This window comes from Colius striatus, chromosome 1 (assembly GCF_028858725.1).
Source record: "Colius striatus isolate bColStr4 chromosome 1, bColStr4.1.hap1, whole genome shotgun sequence".
Classification (NCBI taxonomy): Eukaryota; Metazoa; Chordata; class Aves; order Coliiformes; family Coliidae; genus Colius; species Colius striatus.
Window position 1 is genome coordinate 43207441 of NC_084759.1, and position 15979 is coordinate 43223419.

At 35.0% G+C, this 15979-nt stretch overlaps 1 protein-coding gene across 17 annotated transcripts in view; it reads right to left on the reverse strand.

Annotated features, from left to right (window-relative positions):
• MYCBP2 (MYC binding protein 2) overlaps positions 1-15979 on the reverse strand; it is a 186516-nt gene that overhangs the window by 70740 nt on the left and 99797 nt on the right. For all 17 annotated transcript variants that reach the window (XM_061995807.1, XM_061995793.1, XM_061995769.1 and 14 more), the window contains 9 exons: positions 13849-13991; positions 12992-13092; positions 11540-11758; positions 9786-10011; positions 9338-9456; positions 6822-6909; positions 3109-3161; positions 885-1057; positions 405-549 (listed from right to left, as the gene is read on the reverse strand). In XM_061995807.1, coding sequence (XP_061851791.1) covers positions 405-549; positions 885-1057; positions 3109-3161; positions 6822-6909; positions 9338-9456; positions 9786-10011; positions 11540-11758; positions 12992-13092; positions 13849-13991 — 1267 coding nt within the window. The remainder of the gene's footprint in view (positions 1-404; positions 550-884; positions 1058-3108; positions 3162-6821; positions 6910-9337; positions 9457-9785; positions 10012-11539; positions 11759-12991; positions 13093-13848; positions 13992-15979) is intronic.

Sequence of the window (15979 nt, forward strand, 5' to 3'; positions counted from 1 at the left end):
AAAATAAAGCAACTACAGAATGGTCCATCGATATGCTTCTGATTCTTTTTTCCATCACATTTATTCAGTCTACAATTTATTCTAATATTTCCTGGCTTATACTTTAAAAAACCCAAATTTTTGTCACCTTACATATCCTCACCATCAAATATCACCTGCAAATGATTATTTGCACAACCATGCCTATGTACCTCATTATACACAAGAAATAAATTGCATCAAATGGTGTCGGCATAATACAAAAATTGATCATTTTTATGGATTTATAGCTAAGAAACTCTGACTACACTGGATTTACAAATGCCACTTTCTGTACTACACAAGGGTATTCTGTGGAATACCTACAACAAATACTAAAAGTCAGCAGGATGAAGGGCAAGAACAGCCAAGACTACAATAATTACCTTCATATTAGGAACATGAACAACTTCCCCATATTGGTCTTTTGTTTGAACTGTAATAACAGTTGGCCAACCACATCGAATGTCATCCTTATTCAAAATCAATGCTGTTTTTTGAGGATCAGCATATGAATCTGGCTGAAGCCACCTACAGCAAAAGAAAACCACTTAACATGAAAATCTCTTAGAGCCTCCTCAAAAGAGAAATTATTATTCTGTATAAACACGACTTCCAGGTGAGAAAGTATGCCAAAGGTCTGAATATATAAATGCTTTTACCTAATCTATACATAACAACAATACAAAGAGTTCTATTTAATATTTGATACATCTATTAAAGCTCTATAGCTAGTTGTACAGCCAAGCAGCAGTGCACAGATTTTAAAATGTAGTAGATAATTAAACATTTTCTACTTTCCTGCAAAACTGAAACATTACAACCATGAAGAAACATGTTTATTGATGAAGTACAGAAACTCTCACCTTGCAAGTCGGCCGCCACTTGATCCTGGTACACAAGCGATGAAATCCTCCAGGAATGACTGCTCATTGCTTTGTACCTGCAGTGGAAGACTTCCTTCCAAAGCTTCCAGAATTGTTGGTGAGTGAGACAGCGCCAAGCCTTTCCCAAGAATCCCAGAGTGAGATTTGCACACCTGTTTTTTTTTGTGGAAGTAGAGGTTGGAGTAAAAGAACGGAGACAAGAAAAGACTTTTCAGTACCTTACATGTAGACACTTTCCCATAATATTGACACAATTGGTAGACATATTTTGGGCACTGAAAATCACTCAAGGAGGAGAAGAGTAGATAAACTTTACTCTTGAAGTCAGCTCAGTCTATTGAAAAATAATTATTGTCAAAAGAGATTAAATGAGCTTAAGATGAGGGAAAATTCCTGGAAGAATAAGTTAATTTTCACGTTACAAGTATCCTAAACTGCTGAATTGTGGTGAAGAGAATGAAGAACGTTATTCTGAAAATATGACCAATGACCATGTTCTAAAAATACCAGAGACATATAAAGACAGACATTTTTGGTTCAAGGTAAAATAAATATATCATTTGCAACAAGTGAAGGAAAGTGGGAAGATACATAAAATATTGAACAGAGAGGACGAGAAATAAAATTAATGTATTACTTGCATGCACACTCTTAGCTCACATTTTTGACTTAGAACATGATGGACCCAAGAATAGATTGCCAAAAAAAATTTATCCTGAGGAACATATAATTCTTCCTATACTGTTTCCTCCTATACTGTCATCTGTCATCTAATGCCTATGCAATTCATACCGTTGCACTGTTACATTTTTTCAGCAAGTATCAACCTTACTGTATTTCAAAATAGTTGCCCTGAAGATAATTCAGAGAGAATGTGAAAACTGCTATTTTACTGTTCATCATCAGCTATGGGCTTTATATAGGGAGCTACTGATCAGCATTAGCTACCCCTGAAAAATCACGATTTTTTGGCTAGGATAGAGCTAATTTTCTTCCAAGTAGCTGCCACAGGACTGTGTTTAAGGCTGAAAAGAATGTTGATAACACAGGGATGTTTTGGTTATTGCTGAGCAGTGCTTGCACAGTGTCAAGGCCTTTCCTGCTTCTCACCTTGTCCTGCCAGAGAATGTGCTGCGAGTGCACAAGAAGCTTGGAGTGAGCATGGCCAAGACTGCTGACCTCAACTAACCAAAGGGCTATGCCATACCATAGGATATCATGCCCAGTAAACTGGGGTGATTTGGCCAGGAGCAGATCACTGCTCAGGTATTGGTCAGCAGGTAGTGAGTAACTGCTTTGTGCATCACTTGGTCAGTTTTTTCTTCTTTTTTTATCTGCTTTTTTGAGTGTATGTTTTATTCCTTTTCATTATTGTAATTTTTAAAAATTTCTTTAATATTTTATTTCATTTTAGTTAGCAGACTGTTCTTATTTCAATCCATGAAGTTTACTTCCTTCCTGATTCTCCTGGATATTTGGAAGAACTTTTCCACCAAGGAGGTTGTTAGACACTGGCACAGGCTGCCCAAGGAGGTGGTGGAGTCACCATCTCTGAAGATATTTAAAAGACATCTAGATGAGATGCTGAGGGACATGGTTTAGTTGTGGGCTTGGCAGTTAGGTGGTTGGACTTTGATGATCTAAACAGATTTTTTCAAACAAGTAATTCTATGATTCTGCGATTCTCCTCCTCATTCCACTGTGGGGAGAGCGTGTGCATATGTGTGGAGAGGTGGAAAGAGAATTGAGCATGGTGCTTAGCTGCTGTCTGTACTAAACCTTGATATACAAAACAGAAATACTATCATCAGGGAATTGTAATGATATTGAGACTTGATAAATTTTACCACTCAACTGGAAAAGTTATTTTATTTCTGCAGTTACAAAGATATTGAAGGACTAATTTTGGTAACATTTAAAATTTGCTAAATATTGTAACTTAAGCAAAACATTTAGATATTTTGAAACATATTTGGCCATCTAACTTTTTATGTGATACTTTGTTTTTTTTTTTTTGTAGATCAATTATAAAAGAGTTGTAATGTAAGTACAAAACTTCTGTAAGACTTTGTTCAACTGCTCTGTAATAACCTGGATTCCCCTGTCTTGTAAAAACCTTACAAGCGATTTTCTTCTGTACCAGTCAGAATGTTTTAATGAAATTCTGTGCTTAAGTAGAAATGTTTATAAAGCCACAGTATACCTGTAAGGCAGCTTCTTCAAGTATCTCCAGATCTTCCTCAAATTCATTACCTGCTGTAAAACAAATATATATTTTTCATAACAATAACATTGACATTTATTTGCATCTTATAGAATGTGTAATTCAACTCTGCTTCGTGAAGCTTTTTATATTACAAAAGCAAAGTTGGCATGATGAAGTGTAATATTGTTTAACCAGAAAATAAAACATTAATATTTTCAAATAACATTGTAAACATGCAGTACTGTGTAGTTTAGTGCACAAGCAAATAAACAATACATGTTATACAAAACAAAAATTGGGTACTTTTCTTATCTCCAAAGACACTATGTATGGCAAATCTTTGGATGTGACTAGATACTTCCAGAAAAAGATCTTGGGAGTATGCACCGTCTAATCCCTTTTAAGAGTTTACCCCAGCAATCAGTATTTGAAAACCTGATAAACTCTGCACACTCTTGTAAATTATGATTCCTCCTAAAACGTAAAACTCAAACACACTCTTATACAACATTTCCTTCTTAAAAATACAACTCAGAAGTCTGATTCCAGGATGACCAGAATTGTCAAACACAGTCTTCGTTAAGAGAAATAAAACAGATGCAGCTACTGTATTTCCACTCTCTCTCAAAAACGTCAGGCAATTCTACTAGCCATAAGAAAGAGAAATGAGAAGAATCAAGTCCTAAGGTATTTAAAAAATGCAAATAAATAAAAATATATAAAACCTCTGCTCTCAGAATGACAAAAATTTGAAACAATTAAGTAACAATGTTAAACACACCAACCAATTCCACAATGCTGTTTAAATCTTTTGTTACGAACCAGGTCTTTTGGTAATAAGTATCTTGGAAATCTAAGTCTTGGACAACTGACAGCGTAACTTTTTCAACATGGTGACTCAAAACAGTATCTGGGTGCACTCTCAATGCTAAAGTTTTCCTCATACAGGAAGGAATCACTGTCTGGTCCATCTTCCTTTAGAGTACAAAAAGGCTTGTTATTTATTTATTTTTTTAAAAAAGTGCTTTATTTCGAAACACTTTTTTCCCCCAGGTATACTTACACAAGTATTTGGCTACCTGTATACAGAATATACCTACTACAACAATTACTAAAAAGCAAGGTACCTCTTTATGAAGGGTAATCTCCTTAAAGCAAAAATACACCAAGATAAATCATGCAAATAAAGCTGAAGGTGCAAGGGTCCTGCAAGGATGCCAGTGACAACTAGTAACTCTAATTTGAAGTCAGTTCAATCATTCTGTTTTCCTTGACAAAGTTCGTGAAGTTTCTTACTGTTTTCATTAAAATGACCAGGTTTTAAGAAAACTTATTTGGATTCAAGAGTTCTAAAGGGTATTTAGGAACCGTATCAGCATCTACTTCATCTAGTTTTGGGCAGTGAAGCACAAGATAATGAGCTCAGAGTCGGGTATTACAAGATATCTTTATGGCAAACAGAGGAGGCATAGGCTCCTCCTTTCAGTGATTAATTTATTTTACACCTTCACCTTAGGATGACATGGACCATCCTCTGAAGATTAACTAACTCTAAAAGATGAGAGCTACTAGCTTAGATAGAGATGCCTAATTTGTAAATGCCAAAATTTCAGGCATTGCAAGTTAACCTGTTAATTAGTCTGCGGAGTGCATCTTTTTCTTAGGTTACTTTCTTTAGCCTGTATACATCCACACACAAAACCAAGACAAAAGTTGACTTTATAAAGTATGAAAATCTAATAAAAAGGGCTTTCCTGTGTGTATGGATTATTAGACAGTCTTATATGATTATATAGGTTTTGCTTAAAGGACATTTAATTCCATAAATGAGATGCTGCTGCTCTGCAGACAAGTAATAGCAATAATACAGTATTTTTTAAGGCACTATTTCACTTGCAGCAGAAATGTAGAAGATACAGAATCTAGAATTCAGGGAAAGAAAAAAACCAGTCTGATACTACAGCATTTAAATGTTGTTCTAGAAAGACTTGTTTTTACTTCTTTCTCTTCCACAGGTTTTCTGAGACACTGAGCAAAACACTTAAAGCAAAATTACAGATGACCAAAAACAATCTCATAAAAAGTTGTACAGTGGTTGCTATTTGCAAATACTACCACTGCTGCCTCTGATTCATTAATTTTTATTCACAGGGTCAAGTGGTCTTGTAGAGAAACAACACACACATATGTAATTAGCATTTTAACATTATCAGCAACACTAACAGAAGTGGCTGAAGTCCTTGAGTTGGTTTTAGATAAATGGTCAGATGAATCAATTCTAATTACATCAGTAATGCGGAAACCCTTTACAGGCAATGCTTCTATTTCTTCTCTTTTGCAGATCACATACAGTCACTTTTACAGGTGGCTGCAGAAGTAATTTAACTGCATGGCTTATTTCAAATTCTAACTGCAAACACATAAAGCCAATCCATGTACCACCTACTTTGACTTCTTGTTTTAAGACATCCAAAAGTAGAACAAAACCTCATTAGAGGTAAGTATAAAGAATTAGAAAACCTGGGAAGCTCAGATACAAACATGACAATTTCTGGTTTTTTCTTTGCTTAGGAGAACAGCAGGATAAACAGGTGCCAAAAAGTGACTGTTTGGAGAATAAGAGAAGAGAAAACGATTTTAACTATAGAATTGCCTGTACTTTTTGAGAGAAATACAGATCTACCAGTGCAATTGAGGTGCCTATTTACAACAAAACTAAGAAATTTGCACATTCAGATACACAAATAAATTAACAGGTAAAAAAAAAAAAAAAATCAAATTAGGTTTTGTGTTTGTAACTACAAACTGATCAGTGCCCTCCAGCTCATTAATACATTCTTCCAGTCTCATGAAAAATATTTCATCTCTCATTTGTGCTCCTAAATTAAAATGATCAAAAAGATATCCTATTATAGATTCTAAGACTGCTTTTCCTATATACTAATATTAATTAGGAACAACACTATTACATGGAATATTGCTGCATCATTAAAAGTTCTAATTTAATCCCCACATCCTTTAATTTTTATAAACTCAAGTTTCCTACATTTTCAATGGCATTTGGGTTACTGTTAATTTTCCTTTGCTGCACTCATAGGTGAGGTGCAGAGCAATATGGTTTAGTTTAGTGATGGCAATGATAGATTAGTAGTTGGACTTGGTGACCTTAAAGGTCTTTTCCAACTGTAATGATTCTATCTGTTGTAAAAGTGTGTAATTTTTTTTCAGTTGTAAAATCCCCTAAAACTAGAGCAGAAATATTCTAGGCTATAAGGTCTACAGATGCAAAGGTCACTTCCAATTTTAAACAAGTAATTTTCAATTTTGTAACTCAATGAAAAATACCTGCAGCATTCAGAAAGGTGTGAGGTGCAGGGAGAAAAAACAGTGAAAGAAAGAGAATACAAACAAGATACCTGCACATTTGCGAAGTACCGTGAGGAAACTGTAGGACATAGCTCGTACACTGATACACTACCTGTGGATGGGGTGAGTTGGTTCAGATTTAAATGACCAGGTTTCCACCTCCCCATACACAAATCAAGGGAACAGTGTAAGCAGAAAGCATCACCACTTTATTATTTGCTTTGATTAAATCAGTGTTAAGATTCAATTTCATAAGATTACTTCTAATGAAAGCAATGTTAAGACTTAAAGGTAGTATTACTTTAGAAAAATGATGAAATAAGAGGTCTTTGAGTAGGACTTACCAATAGGAAGTGCTAGATCTTTCTTCATCAAAGCTGCTGCACACGATCCTCCTAAATTTGCCAATTCTTTCTCCAGCTGAATAATACCCTTCAAATGGAAACAAATTTTAAGACAAAAAGAGTTTATCAGAAATCAAGACAATGAGACATTTCCCTGTCACTGCTTTATCCTAAGAGACATTGTGTGTTCCAGTTCAATGTTTCCCAGTGATGCACTTCATGCTGTACAGCTACTGTCATGTTTTGTTGTGACACATGCCAGTGTACCAAAATTTTTAGGATAATTTCAACTAGAGTATTAATAACTGGGTTACTATGCTTCTGGTAACCTAGTAAGAAGATCTTACGACATTAGTTGTATTTATTTGTAATGTTAGAGAAAACTTTCCAATACAAAAAACTACCAATGCATATTCAGATGGCAAAGCAATGCCTCTTCTGAGCTATACATATACACATAGCAGACAAGCTCAAGTCCCCATCTTGCTTAAAGGTAGTACTGTTCCTAACATTTTTTCCTCTTCCCTTTCTCTATTTGGAGATGCAAGGATGGGAAAACAATTTCAAAATGTTCCTTTCTCTATTATAAGTCCTGGGAGACACTCTTGACAGCTTCTTCCTCCTATTTGCACTGGAAAGTTATTTCTTCCTGTTTTCAGTGCTGTTTTAGGGAATAAGAAGACTCCCACCAGACTTGTCCCTGAAAGCACAGAGTCTCGCCATCAGTATTTTTCAATCTTGTTTGCAGGAAAACAAAATGGAACAGACCATGCATATAGTTTTCAAATACATGGAAGAAAAGAGACCGGGTGCAAAGAATGGAGGGAGAGCAGTATGGCTAGGGAGGCTGTAGCAATGTTTAAAACAATAAAGAAACATAGTTGATATTTTCTCTTCAATTTGCCCCATCTGTGTGCAGAGACAATCTCTTTAACTTTGCTCACAAAAAGGTGTTGACATTAACACCAATTTTTAAGAAACCTGTGGATGGTCCAGCATACCTGACAGATTCATCTCAAGCAGGGGAAAAAAGAACCAAATCCCCAAACTAACCACCACCACCAATGAAAAACTTGCATCACGTGTTCAATTAAGTTACTTATGGAGGATTTAGTCCTGAGATGTGAGGTTGCTTAAACACTGTAAAACTTGGTCTTCTATTTATAGAACTTTAAATTACAGTGTTTGGGCTATAAAAAGGTATGTTTGAAAAATAATTACTTACAGTTTCTCTTTAGATTATACAGTTAACATATTGGCTAGCACATTTTAGCACTGAAGGTTAGAAACATGTCAGTAGCTTTGCGTTTAAGCACTTTAAAAATGAATCATGTCCAGAAATCTCCATCTCTCTCTCTGCTTAAGCAAAAATATCATTATTCAAACACAAAGTTGTTAAATCATTCATAGAATTTACAAAATCTAATTTTCTGCAAGAGAATGAGAACATCATGGCTAATAATATCAAAGTATGTTTCCTTAGCTGAAATATTATGTAATTCACTGGCAAAGGCTGCCCAGGGAGGGTGTAGACCCTCGTTCTCTGGAGGTTTTCAAGACCCGCCTGGACACGTTCCTGTGTGACCTAATCTAGGTGGATCTGCTTCAGCAGGAGGGGTGGATTAGATGATCTCTAAAGATCCCTTCCAACCCTACCATTCTGTGATTCTATGAATTCCAAAGAATCTCACATTTTGTAAACCTGAAGACATGATTTCGCTTGGTAAGAATCCAAAAAGGAAGAGGTGAATTCTATGATTCTATGACAGGTAAGTGTTCTCTGAGGGTTATAAGTAAGCAAGATGTAGGCATTGTAAAGTTTACATGAAGTAACAAGCCTAAAGACTCTCAAGATAAGGAAAGGGCTACTTCTCTCAAATTACTATAAAGCATATTAAATATTTTCAGTAATCTCCTTAAGCTTAAATAAAGCACCAGATGAGGGACATGAAAAAATTCTATCTTCCCTTTGCAACAAAAAACACACATTCCTGGTTCGAAAAAAATCGTGTCCTTAAAGGCAAGATGAAATGACAACTGTGCAAAATCCCAGGTAGCCTAAATGAGCACAGTATTTCCTTTGAATCTGAGAGTTCTGGTAAGAGTGAACATTGGAAAAATAATTAAAGTTTGTCATCCCATATTTGTCAGTGACCATAAAATACCAATCACTGTGTATCTGAAAGCCCAAATCCTTCGGATTTCCGATGGAAGACTATATCAGAATTTTAGGAAAACTATCCAACTGACATACTAGATGAAGTCATGCTCTGTATTTGCAGATCATCAGTTATTAAAAACATACACTGGACAAAAAGCCATGTCAAGATTTTTCAGGTGAAAGAAGGCCAAACAAATAATGCCTGTAACAAAAACTTACATGAACCAATTTAAAAATGTTGTGCTGATATTATTTAGTCATAAGTGGAAATACAAATATTTTCACAGAACAAAAATGGCCTTACGAAACAGAATTAATAGATGTAGCAACTGTAGACATTTCACTTTTGTCTTACCTCATCAGATCCTGGACTAAATTCATATCCAACTGCATAACACTTGAAACCATAAAAACAAGCCTTTTCATCTTTTACGTAGTCTGATGCAGTCTCCAGAGAAAAAAGAGCTTCATTTCCTTATAGGAAGTAAAAGGATACATAATATTTAGAAAACAAACTATTATTTCTCCTCTTTTTGTATGTTCTACATGAGGATACAAAACCCAGGCTTTATGTTTACCATGTAAAGTAAAACCATAAATAACATGTAGATCAAAACTTCACAAGAAACCTGAGATAAACATTATCAACTGACATACAACCAGTAGCTCACAATGAGTTCTTGCCACGTTAGATGAAGATATTTTCCCAACTTTTTTTTCTAAGGTACTTTGGCAGAAAAAGCAAACTTTCATTATTTTAATAAGTCACATTACTCAAAATTATTGCAGTATCTAGTTATTACCTGGCAATACCAATACCATGGTAGGCCATCCTGAAGATCCAGAGAATTTTTTCAGTTCTATCCATGAATTAAGGTTTTCATGAACAGAAGCATGCTTTGGTCCAAATCCTAGACTCTGTGCAATTCTGATAGGAATTAGTAAACGAAGAACGTCCTCTGATTGTGCAGTGCCACACTGAGTGTCAAACTCAATTGTTATCCACCTGACACATTCAGGGAAAGTCACCTGAAAGAAAACAATAGTCTAATTAAAGGCAAGTTTAGGAGTTTGTTTGCTTTTTTTTTTTACATTTATTTCTTAATTTCCATTTGGTTTTAACTTTGTAGGCTATAAAAGCAATTCAATTATTTAATTCTGTAGAGTTGTTTTTATATGCTTTAGAGTGACATTAGCCTAATGTATGCTTTGAAATTCAGAACTATCTGAAATGCTTCACACCTTACTGAATCATAATCACCTACTATAACACGTGCAGGTTTAGTATTTGTGCTTATGATACAATATGTCATTGTTTTTAAGAACTTTGCACAAGATCATTAAACAAAATAACAATAGTTTACTACAAACATTTAACTCCCAAGTAATTTTTAAAATGAGAACTTCAACACACACGTTCAATACTTGTATAGTGCAGTCCTAGCAAAGTACATAGACGCTGAATCATGTTTGTGAATAATCACAGAATCATGGAATCTCAAGGGTTGGAAGGGACCTCAAAAGATGACCTAGTCCAATCCCCCTGACAGAGAAGGGCCACCTAGAGTAGGTCACACAGGAATTCATCCAGGTGGGTACGTCCTACAGTACAATAGCATACAGTTACTAAAATTCAGCAGTAACAATGAAGCCTAAAGCTTCAAATGATCCCTACAAACTTTTAGAACGCTAATAAGCATTATCATATCAGGAAGACCATAGGAGAACTACATTTTCTGCAGTGGATGTCTTGCTGACTCACAGGACAAGCAAGTAGAAGAGTAACTATCTCCTCCAGCTCTTACTTGATTCAAAATTTGCTACCTCTGGATTTGGAGCTGTGGAATCAATATGACTGCAGAACTCACTATTTCAAGAACTGAAACATGGGATCTGTCTCTCAGGAATGTAATTTTTGCCTCAGTCCATTACTCAATTTCTTTTTTGACATTGAGAAAAACTTAGTTTTATTGTAGTAGACATCAAAGTAAGGTGGAATGAATCTTCCTCCAAGTGACAACACATTAAAGAGGCATTTAGAGACTTTTACAATGCCAAATCCTGGTGCAAATGAAAATAATTAATGAATTTAAATTGGCAAATGAACAATAGCAGCATAGGGATCACTATAATGAACGTGACTTTGATTAGAATTGATGTTAAGTACTTTTACAAAGCATTGATTTAGCATAAGAAATTCTGAGATATGATTAAATAATGTATACATAAAGATTTCCAACTTCTACAGTCTGTGAAGTTAGAGCACAGAAAATGTATGACAGTAGGAAAATGTAAAGACTGAGCAAATTTAGGGACTTAAGAGTAGATACCTGCATTAGAGTTTTAAAGCCACACTAGTTTCCACTACACTTACTGGACAAACACAGGTTTCTCCAGAAAGCAGTACAGTAATAATACAAGAAATTGTCTCTATATCAGGCAATATGAGTTATCATCCATGGTAACTATTTTTTCAGATTACACATCTTGTCAAAACAAAACCCAGGTGTCAAAAGCTTTTGGGAAACCACATGTGGGCCCCAAAGCGGTGCCGTACCTTGTAGTGAGTGACACAGGCAGGTTTATAGGGATGCTCACTTTCCACAACAGCGTAGTGATTGGAGGTAGTACAAGCTGAAAGCCCTTGTTCCGGTTGGTTTCCAGTGGTGCTGTCTGTAGACTGATTTGGGTTAAAAGCTGGAGGGGCATATTTCTGATTCAGAACTGCCACAGAAGGAAGTAATTGTTGTACCAGGCCAAAGACCTCAACAGCAACCTGTAACAACACCACACAAGCCCCAATAAAGAATTACCTCTGACTGGGTGGAAACAATATTCATAAACTTACATTTCTCTAGAATGATTATTCTGGTTATTTTCAGAGTATTTCTACTAAAATTCATTCAGTCATTTTCCAATTCTGCATCTACAGAGTCCCGACAGAAAAAGCATCACAACATTAATCTCAAATACTCTTCTTGGAAACTTGCGAAAGTTAAAAGTCTGTCAACAATTGGGAGACGCCTTGACTAAACCACCTTCTACTAAAAAGCTATAACATGAGCAAACAATAAGCATGAGTTGGAAGAAAGCAAATAATACACTGAAGTCACAGTCCACTTAGGTTTATAACATTAAGTTTTTTCTCAAATAGTCAACATTTTTTAATGTACTGTTAACATGTAATGTAAATGTACTGTTAAGCACTGCACTGTTCCCTGTAATCTTCATGACATTTTCAAAGGAAAGGAACACTTCTAAGCAAAACACTTGGTTCTAAACACCACTATATCACAGTAATAAAGTAACTAAAATTCAAAACTATTTTTAATGAAAAGAATCTGCTAGAGTTTAAGTGGCCAGTCCTTTTCTCTTGCTCTTTAAAGAGAAGTCAGAAGACAGTTTACAACTCATGAAAAACCAAGAGAAGGCAATAGTGTCTACTAGCTAAGGATTAATGACATTTGTAACTCTATTAACAGATTTCAAGATTGTTCCAGGTCAGTTACATGCAAGAATGCTATGCCAGTGAAAATTCATGTAACTTTTATTCATAGATGACACCTGTCCATCTCTGAATTCAACAGAAATACTCTTAATTAGTAGCTATGATCGGATATTTGCTGTAAAAATATAATTTACATGACAGGGAAATAATCTCACCAACATTTATCAATGACTCGCAAATGCGGATCCTTCTAACTTCTTGTCTTTTTCTACTGTTAAAGCCTGTCATCTTTCCTTCAGCTTATTTGTTTCATCATGTCTTCAATGTAAGTTAAAAAAAGTAGTTTTATAAAACATGACATTTACAAAAACTGTCGAATTTTGGAAATCCATAACAAGTCACATGATTGAATATAAACCACTAATTCCTAGAAACATATATGAATCATATAATCATATAGTCCATATAATAGGAAATCAAGATGTTTTACATTTTGAGAGCAAATTTTTTCCTTGTATAACATTTTTTAATTTCTTCAATAATTTCTACTGATGAGCATACCTTGGGAATAGCTGCTGCTACTGGTCCTATATAGGCTATTATGAGGGGAAGCAGCATTGAAAACAGACTGGAAGAGCTGAGTAGTTCTGGAATGTCTTCAGCTGGAAGAAAATAATTACAACACGGGTATATTAATACATGTACTATGAGTTTGCTTCTTTTGAGTTAAAGTCCTTCTTTCTATACTAGTTTTTACTTTGAATTATTTATATTATCTAGGTATTGTTGAAATCTAAACTTGCAATGTACACCTAAGATAAACACATCACTATATACAGTTCTCAGTTAAAAGTTTTCCTCCTCAGAGTGTAATTTTAGGGCATTCTTTGCCATTTTGTGGAGCTGTGACGACACTTTGTGGCATAAAAGCTAGTACAATGAGCTTCTCATGACCTTCCAAATCAATTTCTGTATCACTGTGTCATATTCTGGACATTTTGACTAGAATGGCTAATGTCTACATTCCTCAAATATTTCTGTTTAAGTGCTCATAAATGTATTACACGAACCAGCTTCCCAATTACCATTACAGTGAAAAACATGCAATAAGACAGGGAACTGACCCAAGGTAGCATATCTTTTTGAAGTAGAGGAACCTTACCAGCTTTAATATGGTACTTGTTAAATTGAGTAAACATATATGAGGTGTCTGCCTATGCTATCTTAAGTGCAACTCAGTGACTTTGAGAGTTACAGTTTGATACCTACAGGAATGAAAAGATTAGAAAAATATACTTTGGAAAGTAAAAGATAATAATTTTTCTATCACTGATATTCTACTCTATTCTACTGTTTTCTCTATCAAAGAAGGAACTTTTAAGAAGTAAATTTTGAAAGTTAATTTTCAAAAGTCTTACCATCTACAGCAAGAGCCCTGTGCAACAGGTCTTTAGCTGCTCGTACAACAGCACTCACAACAGAAAGAGCCCTGCTACAATTTTTATCTTCTTCATTAGCTTTGTTCAAAAGCTGTGATTGCAGATCTCCATCATACTCACTCCTGGATAGCAGAAAGAAGTAGGTAGTAGATGAAGTTAAAGTAAGTTTACAAAATATAAAATTATATTCCATAAAAATGACTGGTTGATTTTTGGCATAGAGTAAACACCATTAATTTATGATAAACCACTAAAGGAAACAGAGAAATCACAGATAATATTTCAGAAGCAATACCTCAGTGTTAGCCCTTTGCCCTCCTTTTATTTTCATTTGGCAGAAAACATGAGAAGTATTTTTCTGAAATGTCTTTTTGACTAAATGCCTTTCAAACCATAGAAATGTATTCAGTATTATGCTCTTCCACATTCAACCATCTATCTTGACAGAGACAGAATACTACTAAACACATCACAGAAACAAACTCTTTCAATGGCTATTTCTGTAGTATTGTAACAAGGAAAAGGACTCTCCTTATTTTAAAGATTCATTTTGGTTTTGAAATACAATTCTAGGCCTATTCTTTTGACAACTGTGTGTCAAAATAGGTTCTCCTAAACAACATTATGCACAAAACTATTTCAGTAAGGTATATAAAAGATCTGGTTTGATTTGCTTTTTCAAAGCAGTCAGATGATAAATTCAGGCCTTCAACTGTGATTAAGCCTTAGCATAGACAACCAAAATCACTTAGTTACTACAGAATCATAGAATTATTTCAGCTGGAAGAGACCTTTAAGATCATCGAGTCCAGCCTTTGTCCCAGCCCCATCAACCACAGCCCATTTCCCTAAGTGTAACATCCACTCATCTCTGAAACCCCTCCAGGGATGGTGACTCCACCACCTCCCTGGGCAGCCCATTCCAAGACCTAACAACCCTTTCAGGCAAGAAATTCCTCTTCAGATCCAGCCTGAATCTCCCCTGCTGCAATTGTAAACCAAATTTTCCCATTCTCTTTTGGATGTATCTGTTCTGAAAAATTTCATCTCTGAAAACATCTTTACAGAACATTAAGATTCCAAGAATAGCACCTTACAATGCTAAAAAATTCCACTTGGAGCAGTGCAGTGCACAAGAACACAATATCCTTCCTCATTATTTAAATTAACCACTCTTACAAAACTATTTTTTTACATTTTTTTTGTCAATGTGTACTAGAATTGTAGTTTTACTGTCAGTCTCAAGCCTTCTAAATTTCATTAGTGACTGACAGTGGGAGCAATTCCAACTGGGTCTTTTTCCACAAAATCCTTCCAAAGCATTTCTGTCCTTATCAGAAGTGTGTTAATAACTTACTTTCATATGGCCTTTCCTGCTATTTGCATAAGCAACGACTCTATTTGTATTTGATCACCCTTCAAACAAACTGAGTATGAATCTTACAAGCTCTGTTTTATAATAATTGACTGAACAATTGATCCTTTACTGAAGACAAATCCACATCTCAAGTCATTACACTTCAAACTGGGAACCTTCAAACTGACTGAGTTCATAACTATAGTAGTCCATCAGAAAACATTCAAGTTTTTGTAGTCCAAGCAAATTTCAAGACATAGCAGTTACAGACAGTAGTCTTCAAATTTTCAAAACAAAACTTAATTTACTCTGGAGCAGTTCTGAGTTGTCATATCACAACTTCAAAAGCTTCTTAGAATTTTAACACAGTTGAAATAAAAAACATCTGAGGCTCTTCTGATCTAAAGACAGCACTTTGGTGTGGTTTTTTGCCTTGTTAGCTTATTAAGTTAGAATGGCTTTAAACTTCCACTTACTGAAGTTTTATGTCCTTTGCTGTTCTGAAATCAAAGAAATTGTTATTTCCCCTTTATTCTCTCTTTTGCTTATACAAAAGCAGAACTCCTAGAAGTGGGAATGAATATTTTCCTTGTTGTCATTCCTTCTTCTTACATACTATGATACTTCATAATTATGATACTTGACAATAAACTTCCTCCAAATGCTGAAGAAATTCTCTAAATAGAGATATCTGAGATTCCAGGAGAATGAATCAATTTAAGTAACATGATATGTGCCACTCTAACTCAATTC